The sequence below is a fragment of the Caretta caretta genome, chromosome 5 (assembly GCF_965140235.1).
Source record: "Caretta caretta isolate rCarCar2 chromosome 5, rCarCar1.hap1, whole genome shotgun sequence".
NCBI classification, from domain to species: domain Eukaryota; kingdom Metazoa; phylum Chordata; order Testudines; family Cheloniidae; genus Caretta; species Caretta caretta.
The window spans coordinates 25,907,289-25,933,719 of NC_134210.1; the positions used below are offsets into that span (position 1 = coordinate 25,907,289).

General features: G+C 43.0%; 1 protein-coding gene and 1 long non-coding RNA gene across 3 annotated transcripts; one reads left to right on the top strand and one right to left on the bottom strand.

Annotated features, from left to right (window-relative positions):
* Positions 1-73: 73 nt before the first annotated feature.
* SKP2 (S-phase kinase associated protein 2) lies at positions 74-24,041 on the top strand. 2 transcript variants are annotated; one of them, XM_048851513.2, is made up of 11 exons: positions 74-269; positions 2,334-2,593; positions 3,979-4,090; positions 4,784-4,927; positions 5,498-5,632; positions 7,900-7,998; positions 11,817-11,944; positions 13,545-13,596; positions 16,469-16,576; positions 17,156-17,190; positions 20,287-20,373. In XM_048851513.2, the coding sequence occupies exons 1-10, from the start codon at positions 241-243 to the stop codon at positions 17,172-17,174; spliced, it is 1,086 nt and encodes a 361-aa protein (XP_048707470.2). In that variant the 5' UTR covers positions 74-240; the 3' UTR covers positions 17,175-17,190; positions 20,287-20,373. The 2 variants fall into 2 exon arrangements, with proteins under 2 accessions (XP_048707470.2, XP_048707467.2); XM_048851510.2 differs by lacking the exon at positions 17,156-17,190 and having other exon boundaries at positions 247-269; positions 20,287-24,041.
* On the bottom strand, positions 6,068-26,209 carry LOC125637256 (uncharacterized). The gene is made up of 7 exons (XR_012668388.1): positions 24,494-26,209; positions 15,757-15,968; positions 14,367-14,513; positions 11,195-11,338; positions 10,079-10,462; positions 7,852-7,994; positions 6,068-7,214 (listed from the first exon to the last, which is right to left on the bottom strand). It is a non-coding gene; the product is annotated as an uncharacterized LOC125637256 (long non-coding RNA).
* Between the last annotated feature and the right edge of the window lie 222 nt (positions 26,210-26,431).

Consider the following 26,431-nt stretch of genomic DNA (forward strand, 5'->3'; position numbering starts at 1 on the left):
GCTTCTGGGTAGGCCGACTCAGGCGCCGCTGAACGAACTACAAATCCCAGGAGGCATTGCGGCTGCCCCTTTCACCGGCTGCTAGCCTCACTTCCGTTAGGAGTAGCGCGCGCTGGGGAATGGAACGTTGTGCTGGTCGCGCTCAGTTTGGTGGTGCTGCTGCTGCGCAGAGAGGAGGCGCGGGAAGGGCCGGTCGCTCCTGCTGCTGGTTAGTGCGGGGACCCAGGCTCCCAGCTTCTAATGCTTCTGCGCCAGGCCACCATGCACAGGTAATGCGGCGGCCGGGGGCAACTGGCCGGAGTCCGCGTGGGGTATTGCATCGGGAAGGGGCGAGTGTGGTAGTTGCCGCCCAACGCGTAGGCTGCTGCTGTGTTGTGGGGGGTGCGTGCAAATTGTTGCACTGGGCTTTGTTATCTGTCTGTCCACGCGGTGTTCAGTCTCTAACGCTGCAGAATATTGTACGTCCTTCTGCCCCTTTCACCTCTACCCAGGGGATGGGAAACCGCATCTGCATCCCCCAAGGCTACCCTGACAGGTTTCAGAGGCTACCCTGGTGAGCACAAGTCATACATGTCTTGGTGTGTCCGCTAAAGGGTAATTAATAGCAGGTAGCCATGTGATTTTGGCGGAAATCTGAGCGGGGCCAGTAGCCTGGATGGTAGTGACTTGGAGGGGTGTGTGTATGTAGTGTTGTCCAAAATACAGTGATCCTGTAACAAACCAGTGTTCACGGAGGATTTTGCAGTTTTTACTGTGCTGCACAGTATGGCCATTTGGAACTTTATAGCGGTAGTGCGGCTAGATCCCCTCTGCTTCGAAGACATAGGCTCTACTGCTTGAGCCAAAACACTCTCCATTAGTGGATAGCAGTGTGGGCATAATTTTCTAGTTCTGATTATCTGTAGTGTAGGGCAGAGATATATAGCTATTGGCCAGTTCATTATATTCCCCTCTATAAATGAAGCATATTTTCAAGCATCTGAGGTTAACAATGAGTTCATACTCATTGTTGATGGTTGTGTCTTTGGCCTTCTGGGACTTCACAGATGTCACTGCATCACACCATGGCTATTTAGAACTCTATGATGATAATAGGACCAAAAATGGAGAACAAACACCTATCACTTGTGCTAACTGAGGGTCCCTGTTAGCGGTACAAGGCCTGTGATACACAGTTTTGAGCAGTGCTAATTCTATACAGTAAATGATAAGGGTACATGTATGCACTAACTAGTTCACTGCAGTATTTCAAAGTGCTGTACAAACGCTGTAATCTTTAATTCCCTGGTGAGATAGATAAGTAATCACTATTATCACTATTCTATACATGAGGGAATTGAAGCAAAAGAGCCTGAAAGCAGATGTCCATTTCAGAGGCAGTATTAGAATTCAATGTCTTGACTCCCTGTTCTTTATTTAAACCACCAGGTCACACACTTGACTATAGATTGTAAATTGCACAGAGTTCACACAGGTGGATGAAGCAATTCTGGCAATGAAAGATGGAGAAGACCTGTTAGATCATTCATTGTAACCTCAGCCATTGCAGGACTTTCCTCCAGTTATTTGTGCAGTCTCATTGTAATAGTCCCAAACAACTAGATTTCCACCAGTTTCTTTGGCACACTATTCTGCAGCATGATAGGTATTTTAGGAAGATTGTCCTAATTTTCAGACTGAAGTTTCCCCTTCGCTTTTTATTTTTTCTGTCCAACAAAACAAACAATACAAAATTAAATATATTTAGCTTTTTTAATCTTTCTACTTAAATCAGTTCTCATGGCCCCTGATCATTGCTGCTGCCTTCTCTGACCGGCCCTTCCCGCGCCTCCTCTCTGCCTTCTTCTTCTTCCTACGGTTTTATCTGTGATAATGTGCAGTATTCTAACTGACCGCAGAGCCACAATCTCTGCTTTGTTGCTGTTGACTAGATTCCCATCCCTTTGTGATGCCACAGTTCAAAATTGTAATATTCTTTTTTGCAATCATATCATGCTGTAAATTCAGTCTGATTTACTCTTGTCACCCTAAGTGGGTCCATTTTAGCATTTCTGCTTCCCAGCTTACTTCTTTCCATTAAGTTTGTGTGTTTCTGACTATTTTCCCCACAGAGTATCACATAAATCTGTTCAATTTGATTCTTATATGTATCCCAGGTCTGGAGGTGTTGTGAACATTTGTAAAACCCTACAGGATTTTTGAATGCTATAAAAGTACAAAGTGTTATTGATTTTCACTGTAAATTGTATTGCTTACTGTAGGGGATGTAGGTGCAGGCACCTGTGCCATTTTGTCTTCCAACATTTGGGGTGTAACTTGTGCTGTTCCTGCAGGAGACATCTCCAGGAAATCCCAGCTTCAGACAGCAATGTTTCCACAAGCTTCACATGGTCATGGGACCCCACCAAGACATCAGAGCTACTCTCGGGCATGGGAGTGTCTGTCCTTAAGAAAGAGAAGCTGGGCAGTGAGAACACCCCTCAGGAGCTGCTAGTGTCTCTTTATCCTCCTCAGAAACGACAGAAAGTGAAAGAGAAGGACAAGGACTTTGTGATTGCACGCAGGCCTAGGCTGCTCCGAGAGACAGAGTCAGGTAGAGTAACAACAGCCCAAGCTTGTGTCAGCTTGTAACAGTGACAATGACTGAGGTTGGGTACTACAAATCACTAATAGTTTAGTTGCTTCTTACATAGTTTGGTCTCTCCGAGCAAACTCTAGTCCCTGGATCTAGTGAATCGTGCGTGTTTCTTTCAAGTCTTTTTTATCTCCCACAAGTTTGACTTCCCCTCCCACATCTAGACAAGCCTGCATGTCCTAAAGAGAGCATTACTGTAAGGAAGTGGTTCACTCTATTGCTTCCTTTAAGGAGACCTGTGAATGGATAGTATTTTATCATCTCTGGAGAAAATATTTCCCATGAGTCATAGAGACTGATAGCTACTATGCAGCCTATCATTTCTTCTATTCTGTTTTCTTCAATAAGGATTAAATAGGATTTTGGATTTCGCCCATTTCCCAGATCTGTAGTACAGCAGTTTTGGCCAACAGAGGGTGGATTAAAAAAGAGATCAACTCAGATAGTATAATCTGTTGCTGGAGGGATGTTTCTGAATCTATCTGAAGACCTCTGATCTAAACATCACAAGAGATGAATAGTCTCATAGCCTTCATAAAACCTCAGTTTGAGCCGCCTCCTTACCATCTAGTAACTTACTAATGCTTATGACTTTCTTTATGGTATTTTGGTGAGTTTACAGGGGCTGTTTTTTGAACTGTCACCCATCTCATTTGTGCTCAACCTGTCAAATATTTCTTTTCAGATAAAGTTGTGATCTGGGCAGTGCTGGCTGGGGTTCCTATCTAAAATGTACAGTGTCTCCCATCTCATTTAGGGAGGTAATTCCTTGTTCCACAGACCTCTTTGGAGCAGTAACAGCATTTTCTAGATGTACATAATGCCTTGAAAATTTACTTGCTTAAGAAAAGAATGTTTGGATTTTAGGCAGAGCAATAGCTCAATATGCATTAGGGGCTGCAGTCGGTAGAGTCATGAATCTTAAGAAGGGCTAATTGCACAAGAGCAGAATAGCTGCATCCCTTTCAGAAAGAGATTCTGGTTATGGAACTCTTTATACACTTTCTCAGAAGACGATGGGTTGGACAAACAAGCTTCAGAAGACAAATGTGGGACAATGCTGTTGGCAGCTATTTTTGCACCTATGCACACAGCACCTAGTAACATCTTGGATGAGATGGTAGTAGTAGTAATATAATACCTTTCCAATAAGGAAATGTAAGTACCTAAGTAGTGGACTAGTGTATCCCTAGATCAACAAGGGAATAAGGTAGTGATGGTAGGGCAGGGAATTTGTCTGTTGTCTTTAATATTTTTGTCTAATGGCAAAACTGTTGAAATGGCTAATCAGTGGACAAAAATGAATCCGATCTATGTAAAACCTTTTGACTGTTTTCTTAAAGGTATTTCTTGGGATGCACTACCAGATGAATTACTTTTAGGGATCTTGGCGTACTTACCTCTAATTGACCTGCTAAAAGTTTCCCAGATTTGCAAGAGATGGCAACGCCTAGCGTGAGTATTGCTTTTTACTTGTAGGTATTGAGAACAGCGGTGCTTTTTAAAGGTTGTTAAATGGTCTTTTTCTCATTTTGATGTGCAGGTATAATTCTGTCTACACTGAAAGTGGGTTACACGTGCATTAAAAGATTCTAGACTCTGATTCCTGATGTTTAAATGGAGACTGTCACTTGAGAACCACACTTATCTGGAAATTTTACATTTGGGCTGTGCCCCTAACTAATTTAAAGCCTCTGCTCTCTTCCAGGCCTCCCAATAATGAGACCTGGGGTCTTGCCCACTCCTTCACTCCCTCCCCCCAGTATGTAGTGTAGTCTGAGCTCTTCCATCATGCACCCACCCATTCCATTCATTGATTCCAGGCTCCTATCTTCCCCCAAATTCCCCAAGTCTTGCCTCCCACTAAACAAATAGTGCCCCCTTTCCCACAGAGTTCCAGTACTTGTGGGAGACTACAGCCTATTGCAGTGAGTTTCATGCAGTATCTTGGCTCTTCATATTCAGGAATATGAACGCACTTGCTGTCAGATCAGTGAGAAATCTCAGTAATGTTTGTATAAGTAAATCCTTGCTGAGTTGACGTCCTTGTTTTGCACATTCATTTGTAATATTAAAACCTGTTGATGACAGTGTCCTTTGCTTTGGCCTTTCATTACTTACTAACCAGCAAACTCCTTTCCTCCCTAGGTTTGATGAATCGCTCTGGCAGACTCTTGATCTGACTGGTAAAAATCTGCTGCCAGGAGTGATTGGGCAGTTGCTCCCTGTGGGTGTAACTGTATTCCGTTGTCCAAGATCCTGTATTGGGAAACCATTGTTTAAAAACAACCGGTAAGGCTGTCACCATCTTTTGGTGCCCTGGAACAAAGTCTCTCTTTCAGTTTTTCATATATTTCAACCAATCTCTTTGATTTAGCACCTCTGGTTGTCACTTGTGGCATCTATAAATTTTGGAATAGAGGCAGCATGGAGCAGGGAATAAGGCACTGGGCTGACTATCAGGGGAGCTGCATTCTGTTCTTGATTCAAAATTGTTCAAGAACTGATGAACACAATCTTAAGGAGTATAGTTTACTACCATTCAGTAATTTTTTTTTTAAGAACCAAGAACTACTGACCACTGAAGTATTTCTTTGCAAAGTTAAAGGAAATATGATTTAACTCTAGCATAGACAGAGATATTATGAGTCTTAAAGATTTGTATGCCTCAACGTAAATAGAATTTTGCAGTTTTGGTAACCAGCTTAGTAGCAATGATGGATCAGACATTCATTAAAGCGTATACATTTTCTGCTAGCTGTGCATTCATTTGTAGTATACAAATGCAGTATGCTACCTGAATTTTTAAAAAATATTAAAATCCATTTTTTATGGTCTGCCTTTCTCCTTTCCCCTCTTTAGACCTCTTAGAGTGAAACATATGGACATATCCAACTGCACAATAAATGTTGCAGATCTCCATACTATTCTTTGTCGTTGTGATAGACTACAGAACCTCAGCTTAGAAGGACTGGTGCTTTCTGATGATATAATTAGGTGAGTGGGCATGTTCAAAAGTGTAAGGTTCCTGCATCTCAGGACCATGGGCACCTCCTTTGATGGCATCAGTGAATCATCAGCACTTATGCCTGGTTAGTCTGTTGGGCATCCCAGCTTCCAACTGAGCAAGTAGCAGCTTAGGCCTCCTGAATGAGGGCCGAATAAGTCAACTGTTAATGGCTCTGGCCTTCTGACCTAAGGGTTAGCACTCCTCCAGCCCAAAGTGGAGGGTCGGGGGCAGGGGAACCTGGACCCACCCTGCTCCACCAGGTCCCAGCCCAGGGCACTAGAAATGACAGGTGATTCCATCTTGGGGTTGCCGGGAGAACGTGGGGTCACTGTCTTGCCTCCCAGCAACACAACAGACCAATGTGTCGGTTCCTTTGTTATACCAATAAAATAAAAACCAGCAGTATCTTATTAAAGGGGAAAAGGCAAAATGCCACATTTATTGTGAATACAGAAAGAAAGAATCATAGTAAGCAGTTAATTATAGCTATAACATTCCATTCAGTTTCATATTCATTCATACACACACAGGTTCTGCAAGGTTGTTATCATAGTTACCAGCCTTAGAGTTGCTCATGCCAAGCCACTGGCCAGGTGGCCTGGACATGAGGAGGGAGCAGGGCCTTGTCAGATGCTCATCTGATGCTCCTGGAAGTTGGTTTGCAGAATAAGACCCCAAAGTTCTCACTTTCTGGAGTCCATTTTTATAGGAATTTCTTCCTATGCCAGTCTATGGGAATTGCTTCATCATGCTGTTGCTGAATCAGTCAGCAGATGGCACATTCCTGACGGCTCCGTGCTGCCAGAAGTTATCTTGTTCTTTGGTTCTCTCATTCTTGAGGCTGTTGGGTGGATTCCAGTCTGCCCTCTGGGGGTCCTCTGGTTATTTCCACCTGATGCCTTCTTCAGCCGATGGGCACTGGATTCTTAGGCTGGCACCTCCCTGATCATTCAGTTATTATCTGCACCAAGCATCCATCCAGATACATCCTCTGTCTCTATTTTAATCACAATTGTTAACAAAGCGAGATGAATACAACAAAAGGGTGGGGAGTCTCTGGGTGCTGTTTCTGTTACAGAGTATTGCTTTGAGTCTCTCTCTCTGTGTGTGTAGTTGTTGTTACAAAGAATTGCTTTGAGAACAGACTCCGTCTTAGAATGTACTAACACAATTAGCAGCTTGCAAGTTTCACACAGAGGGAGAGAAACAGTACCAAAAACCAAGAGACCTCTTAATTAGTAATATCCTGGAATTTAAACTATGGGGAATCAAATTCATTTGTGATTTTAATACAAAACTTCTTTAATATGATCCAACGCTTTAGGGTTCTTCCTACCAGCATCTGGTGGGGCTGCTCCATGGCCACCGGGGCCTGGTTCCCCCTCTCCTTGTCAGACGACCTGCTCTCCACTCCCTCTTTGGGTTTCTCAGTCTTCCGCGGTAGCAGTTTCCTTCCCTCCAAGCTGGCTCTGGAGGGTCATCGCCTGCCACAGTGGGACGGACGTCTTGCTCCTTCCCTGATCTGACTCTTAACTGAGCTGTGGGGCCCTGTTCTTGTACTACTTGCCCCTGCGAGAGAGAGAGAGAGAAGGGACTGGTTTAGTTGAGCCTAACAGGGTGAGTTAACCTCCTCTGTGCTGGAATGAGGTCACAAGAAGTATTCAATACAAGAAATATTCAATAATAACTTTATTTATTTGCCTTCTCATGTGCAGAAGGCTCCCCAGACAACTTACAAATGCAGGCCCTCATTTTGTAAATAGCTAGAGTAGCACAGACTTCAGCAAGATCACACTTGGGTGCAGGGGTCTGCATAGGCACATCTACTTACAGGATTGAGGCTTATTTTACAAATGGGATAATTGCTTTATCCATCACAGAAATGCAGCCACCTCTGAGGTGAAACATGGCAGCTGTTTAACAGGGCAGAGGAACATTAAAACTGCAAGGGAAATATTCAATTAGGCAGAATGTAAATATCCAAATAGGAATTTGGCCAGGACCCTAGAGATAATAGCCCTTTTCAAGTGTATGATTTATCAAGTACACTAATGCAGCAGGTAAACAGTTACAGAACATCTATTTAACTGTTAAATTGAAAACCTAGGGCTCACTAGGCAGAGATGCACAAATGTATCTTTACTAAATTAAGGCCATCTTGAGCCTGGAACTTAGTTATGAAAACAAATCATAAAATTGATAATACCAGGAGAGATGTGAAAGCATTGTGACACTCCATCTATGGTCTTCACAGAAGCATCGCTCAGAATTCCAGTTTGGTGCGATTAAATCTCTCTGGATGTTCTGAATTTTCTGCAGAAGCATTGATGATGATGTTGATCAACTGTTCTGGGTAAGACAGAATTAATTTATGTACCTGTTGATATTCCTGGGAGAAATGATCATCTGAGCACCCCCTGGCATGAGTGTATAACTTTTATGAACTATAATTTGTGTTCTTGAACATCTAAATAGGGTATTTTCCTCTGCGGAAGATTCAGAGAATTCATGTTTTTGTTAAACTTATCTTCCTTAAAGATGGGTACATTTATCTGGGGTGGGGGAGGGAGTTTAACTATGTCTGTTTTGAATATCCTCATGCAAAGTTGATTTCCTTATTGAAAGAGTGACAAGTCAAACTCTGTCAAAGTGAAAGTGTCTTTAAAAATTGTGAAATGATATCTGATGAGCCCCCTTTACACAGTGTGTGCAACTTTGATGGTAGAAAAGATCACTTCATGTTAAAACAATCCTTCAAAAACATACAGAGTCGTTCTAACTGATGTAGTACTGTTATAAAAATTTGACAGCTTGTGGAGACTAATGTTCTGTGATCTGCCAACATGAAGAAGGATGGTCTGTGGTTAAGGCACTGAACTGGGACTTGGGAGATCTGTGGCAGAAAATGAATCCAGAGTTCATGTGTAATGTTGGAGAAACTACTTAATGCAAAGTTTCAGAGTAGCAGCCGTGTTAGTCTGTATCTGCAAAAAGAAAAGGAGTACTTGTGGCACCTTAGAGACAAACAAATTTATTTGAGCACAAGCTTTCGTGACCTACAGCTCACTTCATTGGATGTGTGCAGTGGAAAATACAGTGGGGAGCCCACCTTGATTATCACTACGAAAGGTGTGTCGTCGTCGTGTCGTGTCCGCCCCCCACTCTCCTTCTGGTAATATCTTGCCTTACCTGATCATTCTTGTTACCATACACACTGTAACACCCATTGTTTCATGTTCTCTGTGTATATAAAACTCCCCACTGTATTTTCCACTGCATGCATCCAATGAAGTGAGCTGTAGCTCACGAAAGCTTTTGCTCAAATAAATGTTAGTCTCTAAGGTGCCACAAGTACTCCTTTTCTTTTTACGTAATGCAAAGGCAAGCTTAACATGTACTGATTTAACTATGTGGGTTTAAACATACTTCCTCAGTTATACCAGTGCAAATTGTGTAGACAAAACCTTAATCTCTATGCCACACTTTGCAGTCTGTAAAACGGGGATAATATTTTCTTTGTCTTATCAACTTAGGTTGTAGATTGTCCCTGTTTACTATATGTATATGCACTGCTTAGCAGAATGAGGATCTGATCTTGGTTGGGACGTCTAGGCCAGTGGTTCTCAACCTTTTTGGGCTCAGGACCCATTTGTAAAAGTTTATGGCTAGGGTGGCTTAAGTTGGAACCCTGGGGGAGGAGGGTTGGGTCCTGCCTGGCACTCACCCCACGGTGGCAGCTCCTACAGCTGCTGTGGGGCTGGCTGGGCTTGGCTCTGCACTCTAGGCATTGCAGCCTCTGGGGTTGCAGCACCACTCAGGTTCAGCCACACCCCCTTGAATGGACCAAATTTCTGTGAGTAGAGTTGTGACCTGGCTCATGGGGTTTCAGTGCCACTCACGCAAATGTGGCCTCCTCAGACTCCAGTCATCATGACGGCTGGGCCAAACCTGAGTGGCGCTGGGACCCCAGGGGCTGCAGTGCCTGGAGCAGGGTGGTGAGCCCTGCCAGCCCCGTGGGACAGGAGCTGCCACACAACCCTTTGAAACATTCTGGTATCCCGACCCACGGGTTGAGGAAACACTGTTTTAGGTGGTGGTATATTTTGATAGTAAGTAACAGAACTGGTGACACACAGCATGTCACGAGGGCTTGGCATGTTGAGTGGGAGCTGTCCCTGTTTGCTCAGTGTGGGGTTGACACACCCAATCACATGGTTGTCAGGATTCCCAGTCGGGGCAGAACAATCAATCAGTCTGTAGCCCCTGGGGCGAGGCAGAGCAAACACTCAGTTTATATCAGGAGACCTGAGTAGTCGCATCTAGTGGCAAGTGTGGGACAGGGGGACCCACACCTACCCTAGTTCACTGGATGTGGCCTGCAGGCCCTAGTTTGCCCACCTCTGTCCTAACAGATTCCCTGGGTCGCTTCCTACCATAAAGCCCATTTCGGGCATCTCCTCAGCTGGCAGTAGCTCGGCGTCTCTGCAGTCAGCTAGTCATCCACAGCATAGTCCAGATTCACGGAGAGTCGATGGTTCGTCTGCAGGAGCCTGCAGCACACATCCTTCCTCCTCTTCCACCAGCACTGACTGAGCTGAGCAGCCTCCTTTTATCTGTCCCCTGCACCTGGACCATGTGCAGTAGGGGTGCGGGGGTGTCATTTCCTGGGCCCACAATGATCGGTCAGCCCCCGTTGGCCCCGTGCGGGGTTGATACATCCTGTCACTCAGCAGTGCACGTTTCTTTGCCTCGCCAACATGCTTTAACCCTGTTTTTGAGGAACCCGTAAGGATGGGAGGGTGACTTGTTTCTTTGACCTACGTTGAGACAACCAAAAAAAAATTCAGCAGTACTGGTTATTTATTTGTAATCTGGTAGCACCCACAATGTACTACACATTGTCCACACAAAGGAGTACACAGTCCCTGCCCCAAGCAGCTTACAATCTACGACAAGCTGTAGTAAGAGGCCCTAAAACATAAACCCTTGTATCAGACGCCTGGTATGAGGCCTAAAGCCTGAACCAAAGTACTTCCAGGCATTGCTAAGCAAAGCTGGGCTGTGAGCCAGAGGCAGGCCCTAATTGCAGAACTTGGCACGAACAGCGCTCCTAGAAAGCATGGGCTAATGATATAAGTAGTAATAAGAGGAACGTGTGCCAAGATGGCACCTGGAAATCCCGATACGAGGACACTTCAGAGATAACAAGGAACAGCCAGGTGCATCCCAAAGACAGAGTCAAAAGGACAGCATGATGGACAGATCTGTTTGTTTGAACCAACATGATCAAAGGGGGAGACAGCACCCTAATGAGTCAAGGGGCTGTATCTCAGTACATCAAAAGGGATGAGTAATCTATTCTGCAACTGTATAAAAATAGTTCCTGGAGCGCATATCTTTGTCCAGCCTAGAAGGCAGTGGAATGTCCCGCCACTGATTGAGCTGTGTCCATTGCCAGGGGGCACATATTCGTAGTATGTCCTATAGAGTCTATAGGAAACTATTACTGTGCTTCGTTTGACAATAAACCTGGCTGGGTGCCTTCGTACCTTACTAGAGTCTGTGGTCTTTGAGGGTTCTCTCGGGGTCTTCTGTGTTAGCCATCTGCGCAGAACTGGGGCAGCACGCAGAGGGAACACGCACACAGCTGACTGTTATAGTCATCGAACCAGAGCAGAGCACCTCACCAGTAGCTACCAACAACACAAGCAATTTGTGAAGGGTTGAAGAGGGTTGCACTCAAAACATGTATGATATTTCTATACATTATAAAAAATACACACAAACTAAATCCGGTGGCCAGTTAATAATGGATAGATTAAGGAGCAAACAGCTGTGTTTTTCTTCTTTAAAGGTGGAGTCCTATCCATTAGGAACCAGACTATGGCAGATACCCCACTTCACAGCAACAACAAATGATGATTACTTTGCCATTGCTGGCTTGATGCATTTTGGCAACCAAGATGCTCTTTATCCCATTATAATTCCTCTATGCCATCTATTTAATCTGATCTCTTAAAATTTGGTGTCATTAATGAAGAAACTTGATGGTATATATCTTCTCATGTACAGTTTGATTTTTTTGGTATTTGAACAGTATGTGGATGCTTTTAAGGCCAAACCTATGTTTCTGCAATGCTTCCAAATGGATGTATTTTTATTTGTGCATAGATTGGAAGAGTTGAACTTGTCCTGGTGTGACTTCACAGCTGATCACATTAAAGCAGCAGTCAACCACATTTCTACAAATGTAACTCAACTAAATTTTAGCGGATACAGACAAAATCTACAGATACCAGGTAAATAGCACCACTGAAAACTGGTGGTCTAGTGGAATGATATGTGGAACCTTAATTAAGTGTAGCTGTGATTGTTTAACTGTTTGCATCTCCTCTTGGTCCTTCAGACCCAGAGTATTGATTTCAAATGCAATGGTGCCTTTGCCTACATGAAGGTGCGCTTTATGTAGTACAATTCATGAAACAAAACATTAACCCGGAAACTTAACCAGCATTATTGCTAATTTTTGTACATGAGCTCTGAAACATTGGTAACCACTTCTATTATTATTATTGGCACTTAAACACCACAATCAGGAATCCGAGCCCCACTGGGCTTGGTGCTATACACATAAATAATGAAAAGACTGTCCCTGTTTTACGGACCTTACACTTAAAGGCAATCAAACAATATAATTTTGAGTCATGAGGAAGGAACTTAGAAATTACAAGGCTTCGATTTACAGAGGAAAAACTTCAGGTATCCAAAAAACCCAGAAACTACAAAGATGAGTGTGTTCTACATGATGGAAGTCATGTAGTGGTTTTCAGTTGCATGAATGAGCTTTGGAGTGCCTCAGAATGCCTGTAAACCTAGTAAATTTCTCCTACTAAGAAAAGTGACTAAATTCAAATGTTTTTCCGGCTGGTACAGTAAAAGCACTTCAACTGGCGAGCTCTATAAACCGGCATTTCTGATCTGCACTTAAAGTCCGGTTTATAGTGTGGTTGGTGTGGGGCCAGGAGGGGCATGGGATGGGCTGGGGGTATGGGGCGTGGGAGGGGGCTCAAGATGTCAGATGCAGAGGGGAGCGCTTGCCTCCAGCAGCTCCCCACAAGCCGCTCCCCATTCCTGCTGTTGCAGGCAGAGGCGCGGCCTGGCGGCTCTGCAGGCATGCTTCCTCTGTCCCCCCCTCGAGTCCCTGAGCACCGACTCCATGGCACTCAGCTCATTGGCCGGGAACCACGGCCAATGGAAGCTGTGGGCGGGGGGGGCAGTGCCTGCAGATGGAGGCAGTGTGCCTGCTTGCAGAGCTGTCTGGCCACGCCTCCACCAGGAGCAGCAGGGATGGGGAGCTGCTGCAGGTGCGTTCCCCCCATCTGGCACCCAAGCTCCCTCCTGGACCCCAACTCCCTCCCAGAACCTGTGCCCCACAACCCCTCCCACGCCCCTGTCCCGCCCCGCACTCCAAACCCCTCCCTCTGAGTTACCCAGCCTTTTTACTTTACTGGCATCCCCTGTTTTCCCAGCATACTGGTTAAAAAAGTTTTTACTATATATTGATGGTGCAAATGGCATTTCAGGGGCACTTTTTTTTTCTGCGGACAAAATATTTTTTTTCTTGACAAAGCTAAGAATTTAAATCCTTTAAGGGTCTGCACCAAACATCAGTAGGTGAAAAAGATTTGGTATATGTTTCAAGTGTAGTACAAGTGTTCTTTAAACAAGTACAACCTTCTTTCAAGAACTCATGTTGGTAGAAAACGTGTAACTTTTAGCAGTGAATAATTCAAACATATAACTTTAAAGGTAGCTTTTACTGGTCAGGAGAAGCTGTAATATTGCTGGAAAAAAATGCCTGGCTGATTTATATACATGTTTTTTTCCCCCCGCCTCCAGATATTAAGACATTGGTGACAAGATGCCCTTATCTCGTCCAGTTAGATTTAAGGTAAAAAAACTGTGCATCAGAAACTCTTCAGCAGCCCTGAATCCAAACAGTATCAAGAAATCTTTGCCCCTACTCCATTCAGGCTGCAACTTCTGTCTCTCTGGGGCCATAGCACAGAATCTGCCCCCTGTGCATCTGGGTTTGTGCTAGCAGAAGCTAGAGGAACCAGTGAGTGATAGATATCTACATACATTTTCATACCAAGCTCATCACTGTTGTTTCTGAGCACCTTCAGGCAAGATCTGAAGGTGCTCAGAAACGCCTGCCCCCGCCCCCACCATAGACAGATGTCACTCCTTGGAAGATTTATTTCTTTGCCAAATTTCAGGCTTCAGCTGGGTTCTGTTCTGATCAGGTTCTTAAACTGTGCCCATCGTTACCTGTTTACTGTGGTACCGACTATCACAATATGCTGGGATTTTCTTAATGATAAAAGGATTCTTGCCTCCTCTTTGCCTCCCCAAATACACTGTGGCTGGCTCAAACATTTTGAAGGTATTCTGCTCAAACTTTTTACCAAAAAAAAAAAATTCCTTGAGACAGAAATTGTTCACAGAAAGTTTCTGAAACTCACCTTTTGGGCTGAGAGTTCTGAGTGTGAAAATAGAAACCAGTTTGCGATGTTACTGTAGAGTTTGCTTACTTTGATATTGAGTAAGTTATATAAAAGGGGGGGAATACATAGAATTTAGTACAAGATCACATCTAAAACTTGTTTTAATAAAGGGGAATTTATTTGAGAATTGGTTATGCACCCCCCTCTCTCTTACCTTTTGCCCCTTCCAGCTGTCTGGTCAGTTGTGCTATAAACTTTAGGCTAGGTTCACTCATAGGTTCCTGTAGCTTTTGCTGGCAGAAATCCAGATGCACAGGGAGCAAATTCTGTGCTGGAACCCCAACAAGATAGAAGTGGCAGCCTGAAAGGGGCAGAAGCAAAGGTATCTTAAGTTGCCTTTGTGCTACTTGGGTTCGGGGGTGTTCTCGCTTGGGGCAGCTGCCAAGGGGCTGCACTGCTACCGAGAAACCTTGTAGTGCTGTGGGCGTATGCTGTGTGCCAGGGGTGGCTGTCAAGAGAAATGCTATGAATGCTTGAAGTTAATAGACTTAAGGTACAATAACTTCCAGATGAGAAAATGGTAGCCTTATATATTAGATCTCAGTGTCTTAAGTGCTGCTGACTGTAAGTCACAGGGGGTATACAGCTTGACAGTATCTTTGAGGGTAATATGCAAGTTACCAAGATAGGAAAAAATATTTTTCTGGAAGGGATAAGCTAAACTCATTTACCCCTGTGGGAATTCCGCACCATTGCATGCAGAATTCATGTCCCCACTGCAGAAAATGACGGGAAAGCAAAGGGAAGCTGCGTGGGGGTCAGAACACCCATGGTGTAGTTTGGGGGGGTGGGGGGGAATTGCCCCCCAAACAGAGGCAAAGTATGGGGGGCACACTGTCACATGCCACTGGCCCCCTGCTCCCAATGGCTGAGAGCACAGAGCTGCCCAGCTGAAGGAGAGTGCTGCGCTGCTCTGCTCTACTGCTGCTGCAGCTAGACCCCACCTCCATGGTCCTAGTGCTGGTCATGCTCCCCTTCTGCGGGCTGGGGCCCATCCTGTTTTCTGTACAACAGTGAAGACCCACGGTGGGGCAGGGTAAAGAGGGTGGGGTAGGGAGAAGAGGCAGTAGGGAAGGAAGAGGGGTGGGATGGGGAAGGGCACAGAGCAGTGGGGAGGGGCATCTCAGGTGGTAAGCGGGAGCCAAGCTTGTGGTATTCCCTCAGCCGCAGCTCAGGCTCCCCAGTTAAGCAGGCCCAGCGACCCCTACTTCACTGATCACCCAATCAGCTTCACATAGATCTCCACCCCACCAAGCCCCACTTCCCCCAGCACCTGGGCCCACTGAGCACACAGTCGCTCCACCACCACCCCCCCCCAGGCCTCATCTTTCACCTGGACCTCCTGCAGAGTCCCATTCCCCCTGTACCCAGAACCCCCCAACAAGCTCCTGTGCATCCAGCTCTCCCCCCCCCCCCCCATACCCGGATCCTCCACTGAGCCACCTGCATTGAGATTGCTCCACACAGAACCTTCTCACCCCACATACCCACACTAAGCCCTTCCACACTTGGATCCTGCTGAGCTGAGCCTACTTGCCCCACACCTGGATCAGAGGCCGCGAGACTCTGTCCCTCTCGCTTGCTATCTCGGTGTGCCTGACGTGGACAGACAGGGCCTTGGGGTGTGTCAGGGTCGGGTGCAGCCTTACGGTTGACTCCATGTCCGGGTGGGACTGCAGGGTGATCTCCCACCTCCGTGCAGCTAGGGATCTGTGCTCCCCACTGCCATGCTGGAGCCTGCACATCTAGTTGACCACTAAAATATAGAGAATTTTGTAAAACATTTAAAATGTGTGCAGAATCCCTCAGGAGTAATAAACCACATCTGCTGTCACTGACTCTCTTGCCTGTCGTGCATTTGTAACCGGATTATAAAATGTCAAAGTATAAGTTGATTTTTGCCATATCAACTAAACACTGCTTAGAACTCTTGACATGTAGAGCAATTTCCTTTTGTGACCTAAGTTCCTGTGCCAAAACAGCTTCCTGCAAAACAAGCTACTGTTTTCCCTCCTCCAAAAAATAAAAATGATGGAAATTGGTGATTAATTTCTAATAAGGAAGAAAACATGTTAAACTTGAAAATAGTTAATAAGCTAGTGAAGAAAGCTTTTGAAGGCAGGTAAGTGTTTAATATTAATGCGTGCAAAACTTTTCTCTCCAAATTTCAGAAACACTTGAAACTTTGCTTCTAAGCTTTGTGTTCTTGAAAAGGAACGTTTTTAATCCAACTCTTATATATCCCTTTTATTACAGTGACAGTGCAATGTTGAAGCCTGAATGTTTTCAATATTTTCATCAGCTCATCTACCTACAGCATTTGTCTCTTAGTAGATGTTATCAGATATCTCCTGCTGACTTACTGTGAGTAATGTCTTACACCCATTATAGTTCTTTACTATTAAAACTGAATTAAAAGGTGATCAGAAATACTTAATAAAAACTGTTCAAGATCCTGAACTGCAAATAATATCTTTAAAAACAGAAGAGGAAGGCTGGGACTAAAAGGCAGGATGGAGCCGATGATTACTGGGTCTCCTCTGGCATCAGCAAAAATCTATGAACCCACTGGTGAAGTGTCTGTGTCATTTCCCTCTAGTGCTGGTGCATGCACATGACAACCTGCTATCAGTGAATCCATTAGCTCAAGTGGCATAGGTCTGTGATGTGGATCTAAAGGTTCCAGCTCTGCTTATTGCACCATGAGAGTGTAAATATGATTCCACCTAATGGAGTTCCTGGGTGTTGTTTTTCTTCCAAGTTCACCTTTTATACTGAGGAAGTTAAAAAGAATATTAAGGTTCAAAGTAAAAAAAAAAAAAAAAAAAAAAAAAAAAAACTGTTAGGAATTGCCCAAATTAAGGTTGCCTATTTAACCTTAATTTGCCTCCCTTGTGTGTATATGCATTGATAGAATCTAATTACATGTACTGTCTTTTCCAGGGGACCCCTGCCTCATTGAGTGTACAACCTGGATGGTACTCTGAGCAACTAATTACTATTTTATTTTTTTCTTGCTGTGGCCCTATGCCTTACTTATTGCACACCATTCAAAAAGACTCTGAATATAAAATTCATTTCCTTATAGGCTTTTCTATGATGTTCATTACTACAGTATCTGAATGATTCACAAACGTTAATGAATTGATTTGCACAAAACCTCTGAGGTCTGAGGGTATTATCCCCATTTTACAGATGGACAACTCAGGCATAGAGAGACAGATTTAAAGATATTTAGCTGCTGAACACTCATGGAAAATTTAACTGGGCACCTAAATATCTTTAAAAATCTGTCCCCAAAAGATTGTCAGAAGTGTCCACTAATGGGTGTTGGATTTGAGACACCTAAGACCTGATTATTATTTTTCTTCAGAGTAGTTAGCATTATATATCTTTTTACATGGTCAAATTACAGCTCTCGTTGACTTGTTTACAGTTGTGCGTGCATAGCATTTTTGCAAAGCAGACAACAGTCTCACATCGGGCACTTAGAAAATGAGACACCGGTGGCCACCTGTGACAAGTTTGGTTTAAGTGACTTACTCAGCATCCCATAGTAACTCTGTTGCAGAGGCAGAGATGGAATCCAGTTCTCCAGGGCAGCATTCAACCGCCTTAACCACGAGACTATCTTGTCTCTTCTTGCAATACCCTTCCTCATTCGCTACACACCTTAAAACTTCTGAAGCCACAGCCTCATTCACTACTCAACCCTGAGTCATCCCTCACACCAGGACCATCCTGTGAACTGAATGGGGCAAGTGTTGTGGAGAATAGTAGTATGCAGTCATCTAACTAAAGACTGTCAATGCATGAATTAAAGTTGCACAGGCAACCTTAACTTTAGCATTTCCTAACTTTTGAGTGCTTGATTTTGCAACCTGAACATCTTTTAACTTAAACAAAAAACTAATACAAAATTATGATTGTGTCAAACTGACCAAAAACAAAGAAAGAGGGCCAGATCCTCAGCTCCTATAAATCAGCATGGTTCTGACATCAGTGGAATTATGCTACTTCCATTTACACCAGCTGAGGATCTGCCCCTAAAGTTTAAAGTTAACAATAGGTGAAACTTCTTGTTTTTCCCTCTTGTTCCTCTTTAACATTTTGGGTTTTAGTTCAAATATATGATGGGCCACATTGCTGTTCTTAATAAATATCAAAGGAAGTTATGCTTTGAGTGTTAAAACTCCATTTTAAGTCAGAATCTGTGTAGGCTAGCACAGCTTTGTTGTGACACCTCGGGCAAATCAATTAGCTGTACTTCCCCATCTGTAAAATGGGAACATCTGTCTCATGGTGGTCCGTGAAGATTTTTAGCAAATGGAGCAGTTTTCAAAGGTGCCAAGTGCAGTTTGGCATCTTACTCTTAGTGACTTTCAGTAGGAGTTGGGTACCTGTCATTTAAAAATCTCCTCCAAAGACATGTTGATATTCTCTGGTGGAAGATGTTATAGAAGTGCAAAGAACTTTTGAACAGCACATTACACTGATCTGAGATTCCTTCAGTACTTATGTGTAATGGAGAGACTTAAGGATGACTGGTGAAACCTTTTACTCTTTCAAAAAGAAAAGGAGTACTTGTGGCACCTTAGAGACTAACGGCTGCTACTCTGAAACCTGTCACTTTACTCCTTGTTTGTTACTGGGTCAGCTATGTCAAGGTTAGTCACTTTTCTCAGTAGTAGTGAGAAGGGAGTAAGTATGTGAAAGCTTATCACAGACTAATAGCTCTGTAAATATTTACATACTCTTTAAAGGGATATTAGGTAGCTGCTCTGAAAGAATTTTAAAACTCCGATAAATTGCTCAGTAGTACAGAGGTACTGCAGCCTCTGATGTCTATGAAGGGGCTGTTGAAGTATAATATCCTTAAGGAAATGATTCATTAAGCCATTTCTGTTTTCTAAACAAGATAGATTCCCTTACCTAGGCTCCACAAAAAATTGTGAAAAACAATATTTAGTAAAACAAAGCATTAAATGGTTGGATGTATAAGAAATCCAAATCTGTTACTTTAATGATAATATAAAACTCGTTGAAACAATTTATGTACAATAAAATTGTTTGTCAAAGTTTAAAAAAAAAGAACTTGCAACGGATCTATATTGATTCCTAAACCTAGGCTGTTAAAATGGGAATTGGAAGACGTTTAACGCTGGAATAGTGATGTGGCTATGGGATAGCTCTGTAGTGTTTGTTCCTTCTGGTGAATCCATCTGTCCCTGACTGTACTTGCAAATACACATTTAAATGATAGCTGGACAAACACAAGGAACTTGGTCTGTATGACCAGTTCAAACATCACCACAAATTCCATTCTGCTGATTCCTTGTCCAGACTGTAATCTCAGCCCTGTTACTGCGACTATCACCTTATCTGGCCTGTTACCACAACCCTTCAATCCATTCAAAACGCCACCACAAAAGTCACAAACCTTGGCCACTCCAGAGTCTGTTCACTGGTTATTTCTTGCCCTGTGTTATCAGGATTAAGCTCCTTACCCTCTCCACCCTGAGCATTTTGATTCTTGTCTACCTCTGTTCTCGCTTGTAAAGGACTTAGCACACCATTGATGATGATAGAATATTCCATACAGTGAAGAATAGGTAATCATTAGCTAAGATTATTAAAGGTATTTCTAAGGAGACGACTGATGTGTAGGATTTGCCATCTGGGCACAATTTGGTCCACTTATTCTGAATGTTGATTTTAATAGTCCGTTGCTATTGCAGAGACACTAAATAAACAAACCAACCGTGTCCTGCAATAACCTAGCATGTGTGAGGGTCATTAGTTATGAATAAAGTTACTTACATTTCACTGCACTTAAATTCCTATTTCTCTATTCAATCTGGCTTGGCAATTGAACTTCTTACTGAATGACCAGAACAGAGTATAAAGTTTCAATTACGTATATTTAAAATCAGATTTTTTTTTAGATAGGAGCAAACATTTATCCAAAAACTATTTTCCAGACTTTCATGAAAAAAATAGTATTCAGTTTGGGTAAAAGGTTTAAGCCATTTTTGCAGCTCATTGATCTGCTTCTTTTGTTTCTCTCCTTATAGTGAGCTTGGTGAACTTCCCACACTAAAGACTCTTCAAGCTTTTGGAATAGTGACTGACAATTCCCTACAGCTCCTAAAAGAAACACTTCCCCACATAAAGATCAATTGTTCACATTTTACAACCATTGCACGGCCAACTGTTGGCAGCAAAAAGAACCAGGAGATCTGGGGCATCAAATGCAGACTGACACTGAGAAATCCTAGTGGTTTGTGATGCAGAGTTTGCTGGATGTTTTCTTTTGTTGGCACCAAGCGTGGTATGCTTCATCAAGAAACCCAAACACTGGAGCATCACTCTAGTTCTTCTTGTAAAAAGTGTTTCAACGTGGTCTTATGCTATAATTTACTTTCATAAGTATATTTTTATATTGTCCTTCTCTTACTGCCTTCAGAAATGTGTCCCGAAATCTAATCAGGTATGAGTAATTGTAGGCATTTTAAGTCAATCTTGCTTTTAGAAAGATGTTTGCAAAAGCCAAGTGACTATTGCAACTGTGCTAAACATGATTAAGTTAGAAAGTTTGGTAAATATTGCAGCTGTTCTAGTTATTTGGCAATGTGCTTAATTCTGCAGTCTGTGATGTTGCTTTATTTGAACTGTGAGAGTCCAAAGGTGCTTCTGTAATATTTTTCTAAATACACAGCTTTGAGTAAAGCCCTTGCAAAATAGAGTGATGCTCAGTCATTAAGGAACTGTTTTATTTCATTACAACTCAGTACGATCCTGACTGTTTCAGAGTTTAGAGCTCAGAATGAGTAAGGGCATTAAGTCTATTTAGACTCTTAACTGAACAGGATGGAATATTTGGTGCTATCTACTTTTTGGAGGGACCGGGAAGGAACCATGGCTTTGGACACTAAATTCACTGAAATTTAATGCAATAGGAGCCGTGGGAGGGGAGATCCACACAAAAGGAGCTATGAGGAAGCTGAATCGGACACTAGTTATAAGGCAGCAGAACAGAGCTACAGTGCATTTCTTCATATCAATTACAGAAGTGACCCTCACTGGCTCAAAATGACTGTGCTGAGTAGTTTAAAACTTGAAACCCCTTTGCAAGTTTTTGAAACCAAGATCTCACCTGTCAGGGTGAAGTTTTCATTGGGTATTGTCTGACTTACATTCCAGTTCTGTGCTACTTAATCAGTATTTAACTTTTTGTGATTTCCACAGTTTCTAAAGATGCATTATTAATGCAAGAATCTCTTCATAGGTAAGCTTAGTATGATGTTTCTTTTTATATAGCCCTGTATTCACATCCCTTCATTGAGACACTGGAGGGCTAAGGAGCAATAAAGGGGAAATACACAGAGCTCTTCAGGGCAAGGAGAGGAAGGGATTGCTGGGATCTAATGGGTGTCAAGCACTCCACAGTACAGAAGCAGCAGTCTTGCAGATATGTTTGCTATAGCAAAGGGAGATATAGGTCCCCACATACTCCCTTAAGTTCTACAATGCAGAAAATGAGGCAAACCTTAAGGTTCTAGGCTCTGTTGTCCCAGTTCCTGTATTTTAAAGAAACCCACCAAAAACTTAGCAACTTTGATCGTAGTTCAGCAAAGAAAAATATGAAAGTATAGAAATGAACAACTAGATAACTATTCAAGCCCATGAGAAGGGAAAGGATAGATATGGGCCTAAGGCACAGGTGTAAGTCTTAGATCTGCTTCTTTGGGCCACCGTTCACCATCTGTAAAATGGATGTAGTACATCCCTATGTTTGAGATGCTGAGAATAAGTTTATTCATGACTGAGGTGGCTAGACAGAAAGGTGCCCAGGCCATAAGATTACCTTCAGAAAAAATGTATGTACAGTAGAAGCTCAGTTACAAACTGACTGGTCAACTACACACCTCATTTGGAACCGCAAGTACACAATCAGGCAGCAGCAGAGATGGAAAGAAGAAAAAAAGTACAGTAGTGTGTTAAACAACAAACTGCTAAAATAAAGAGGGAAAGTTTTTAAAAAAGATTTGAGGTAAGGAAACTTGTGCTTCTAATTTAAATTAAAATGGTTAAAAGCATTTTTTTTCTTCTGAATAATGAAATTTCAAACCTGTATTAAGTCAATGTTCAGTTGTAAACTTTTGAAAGAACCACCATAATGTTTTGTTTAAAGTTATGAACATTTCAGAGTTACGAACAACCTCTATTCCCAAGATGTTCGTAACTGAGATTCTACTGTACAACCATAAAGTAAAAAGAAAAGGAGTACTTGTGGCACCTTAGACTAAAACTTATTTGAGCATAAGCTTTCGTGAGCTACAGCTCACTTCATTGGATGCATCCGATGAAGTGAGCTGTAGCTCACGAAAGCTTATGCTCAAATAAATGTGTTAGTCTCTAAGGTGCCACAAGTACTCCTTTTCTTTTTGCGGATACAGACGAAGACGACTGCTACTCTGAAACCATAAAGTAGTTTCAGTAATCGAATGTGTGGTGTTAACAGAGAAAGAGGAGAACCTGGGTTTTAACTTTTCCCCACCCTTATTCCCTTGGAGGTGGAGGGGGTGACAAATTTGCAGCAGGCTTAAACATTTATGTACCAATTCACATATCCTAGGTATCCTTAACTGAGCTTTCACTTTAAGCAGCTAACAGAAGTTGAGACCAATTTAAGTCTTCCTGGATACTCCCATTTCTATATCCCACCAATCTGGTCACAGATTCTCCATAGTTGGTCAGTCTTTTGCTGTAACACTTCATTAAGTCTCACTTCTGAATTTATACTTGGAACCAGTGTGACAAGATATGGCACTCAAGCACTAACCCCCCCATTCTATGTCTGTCCCCAGTAGGGAGTTTAAAAAGAACCCCCTCTCCTCCAACTAGCAACAGGACCATCCAGTCTACTAGAGATGGCTACTGCTAATCAGTTTTACATGGAAGGTGATCAAGTGCTATAGTGAGGAGCAGCAGTATAAAACATTACGGGTACATCTACACTTACTACTACAGCTGCACTGCTGTAACACTTATGTTGATAGGAGGGATTCTGTTGGCATAGATAATCCACCTCCCCAAGAGGTCATAGCTGGGTCAATGGAAGAATTCTTTTGTCAACCTAGTGCTACACAGGGACTTTGGTCAGCTTAACTACACCACTCAGGGGCTTGAATTGTTCACACCTCTGAGTGATATAGTTATGCCAATCTAATTTTCTAGTGTAGACCAGGCCTAAGATAGATACGCTTTCTTTCATCTGATGACTCTTAACCCATTCAAAAGTCCTTAAACATCTCCAGCTGGAGGTGAATCACTTATTAAGGTATGGAATTAGACCCTTTACTATCACATATAACAGTGTGGGGTTGTGTTGGCACTATTACTTCCAGTCAAACTATTTCTCCCACTTGACATCTTGCTTTGAGTTTACTGAGGACAGCCAAGTTTCATATCTAAGCAGCCCGACATTTTTGAAATACCTGCCTGAGTAAGGTCTTCATAGCATGGGATCCTAAAGACTTAATTTATAATTATAAAGACAAAGGCATTAAGGGTTGAAGTGTTCTCTGCATAACTTCATACATTTAAAAAAAAACTCTTAGGTTTAACACAGTTGCATGTGTTTCATAGTTTAGGAAACTACAACAAAACTAAAGTTGATAAGTAATAAATCTAGATCAAGTAAAAGTCTTTAAGCTTGGAATACAGAAGAGTATTATAACTTGTATTTCTCTCCATAAATATTGTACTAGCAAAAGCTACAGCATTTCACTGTTGTACTCCAATAAACTAATTTTTAAAAAATCAACCCCCCTCTTGCTGTGGTAACAGGAAAGTAACTTGAATATCAGTTACCTGTGGAATGGGATACACTTGAAGTGCACTAAAAGCTGTAGCTATGAATAAGTATACTTGGACTACACTCTTACTCTAGGTCTGTCTTATTTGAAGACTTTCACAACATGCTACTGTGTTCACCAAGATCGGGATGGTGCAAATCTGTCATCAGAGTAAGATGCAAAAACCTACTTTAACTGAGCTCTTCCACACCCTCACCAAGGGACTGGGGGAAAATGGAGCATGGGAGAAAAACCTGAAGTCCATACAACCTAAAGTGAGGTACAAGTCTGTACACTGAAATTAAACTCACAGCATGGTGATGGAATAGAAAATGCTTTAAATCCTGTCCAAATTAAATATTTAAGATAAGTATGTTGGGAAGAGTCAACATGACTATTATAAAAGGAAATCACGCCTCACCCATTAGAATTCTTTGAGGGTCTCAAAAAGCATGTGGATATGGGTAATCCAGTGTACTTGGACTTTCCGAAGTCCTTCAGTGAGGTCCCACCTCAAAGGCTCTAAAGCAATATCAAGTAGTCATGGGATAGAGGTCCTTATGGATCAGTAACTGGAGAGGATAGCTAGGGAACAAAGGGCAGGAGTAAAACCAACAGTTTTCACACTGGAAAGAAGTAAATAGCAGGGTCCCCAAAGGATCTATACTGTTCAGCATATTCATAAATGATCTGGAAAAGGGAGTAAACAGTAAGGTGGCAAAGTTTAGATGATACTCAAGATAGTCAAGTCAAAAGCAGACTACAAAAAGTTAAAGGGCTCCCACAAAACAGCAGATGAAATTCAGTGTTGATAAATACAATAATCCCAACTATATATACAAAAATGCAGTCTAACTTAGCACTTACCACTCAAGAAAGATCTTGGATATCATGGGATAGTTCCCTGAAAACATCCAGTCAATGTGCAGTAGCAGTCACAAAAGCTAACAATGTTAGGAACCATTAGGAAAGGGATAGACATGACAGTAAATAAAAAAGCCACTATATAAATGCATGGTATGCCCACACATTGAATACTGTGTGTAGTTCTAGTCAACTCATCTCATAAAAGATATTAGAATTAGAAAAGGTGCAGAGAAGTTCAACAACAATTAAAAAAGGGCAGGGAACAGCTTCCATGAGAAAAAATTTAAAGAAGACTAGTACTGTTCAGTTTAGAAAAGAAATGACCCCGGGGGGGGGGGGGGAGTTGGGGGGCATGAGACGTCTATAAAATCATGAATGGTGTGGAGACAGTAAATAGGGAATTTATGTCTTCATATAAACACAAGAACCAGGGGGTCATCCAATGAAATTAATAGCCAACAGGTTTAAAACAAACGTAAGAAAGTACTTCAACATACAATCAACCTATGGAACTCATTGCCAGGATGGTGTGAAGGCCAAAAGTATAACTGGGTTCAAAAAAGAATCAAATAAGTACATGGAGAATAGACCCATTAATGGCTATTAGCCTGAATGGTCAGGGACACAACTCCATGTTCTGGCTATCCCTGAACTTCTGACTGCCAGAATCTGGGACTGGACAATAAGAGATGGATCATTCGATAATTGCCTTGTACTATTCATTCTCTGTGAAGCATCTGGCACTGCCCACTGTCAAAGACAGTATAGTGGGCTAGATGGACCACTGGTCTGACCCAGGACGGCCATCCATACATTAACAAAAAAATCTAGCTCTCATATGGACAAGTGTGTAAAGATAGTTTAATTGTTTGAAAAAAAAGATTCAGTACTATTATGTAGATATAAATCAAGCAAAGCTTGCTGTAACCATAGTAGTCCCTTACAGGAAATCCTGAAACATTTATAATCACCATATTGGATTGAGCTCTCTTACCTCCAGCACTGGCTCCGCAGCTCCCATTGGCTGGGAACCGCAGCCAATGGGAGCTGCGGGGGCGGTGCCTGCAGGTGTGGGCAGCATGCACCATGCAGAGCCACCTGGTCCCTCCGCCTAGGGGCTGCACATGGTGGTTGCTTCTGGGAGCAGCACAGAGCCAGGGCAGGCAGGGAGCCTGCCTTAGCCCCGCTGTCCCGGCGACTGGGAGCCACCTGAGGTAAGCTCCGCCCAGCCGGAGCCTGCACTCCAAACGCCCTGCCCCAGATCATAACCCTCTCCCGCACCCCAACCCATTCCCCACCCCAGAGCCCCCTCCCACACCCTGAACCCCACCCCGGAGCCTAGGGGCAGCCCAGAGCCTCCATGCCCCCTGGGGGCCTGGAGCCGCAAGCATCGGCTTGCCTTGCTGTGGGGGGAAGTCCAGAGCCTCTGCACCCCCCCGCAGCGCTGTGTGTAGCCCACGACTGATTTTTTTCTGTGGGTCAGTGGCCCGTG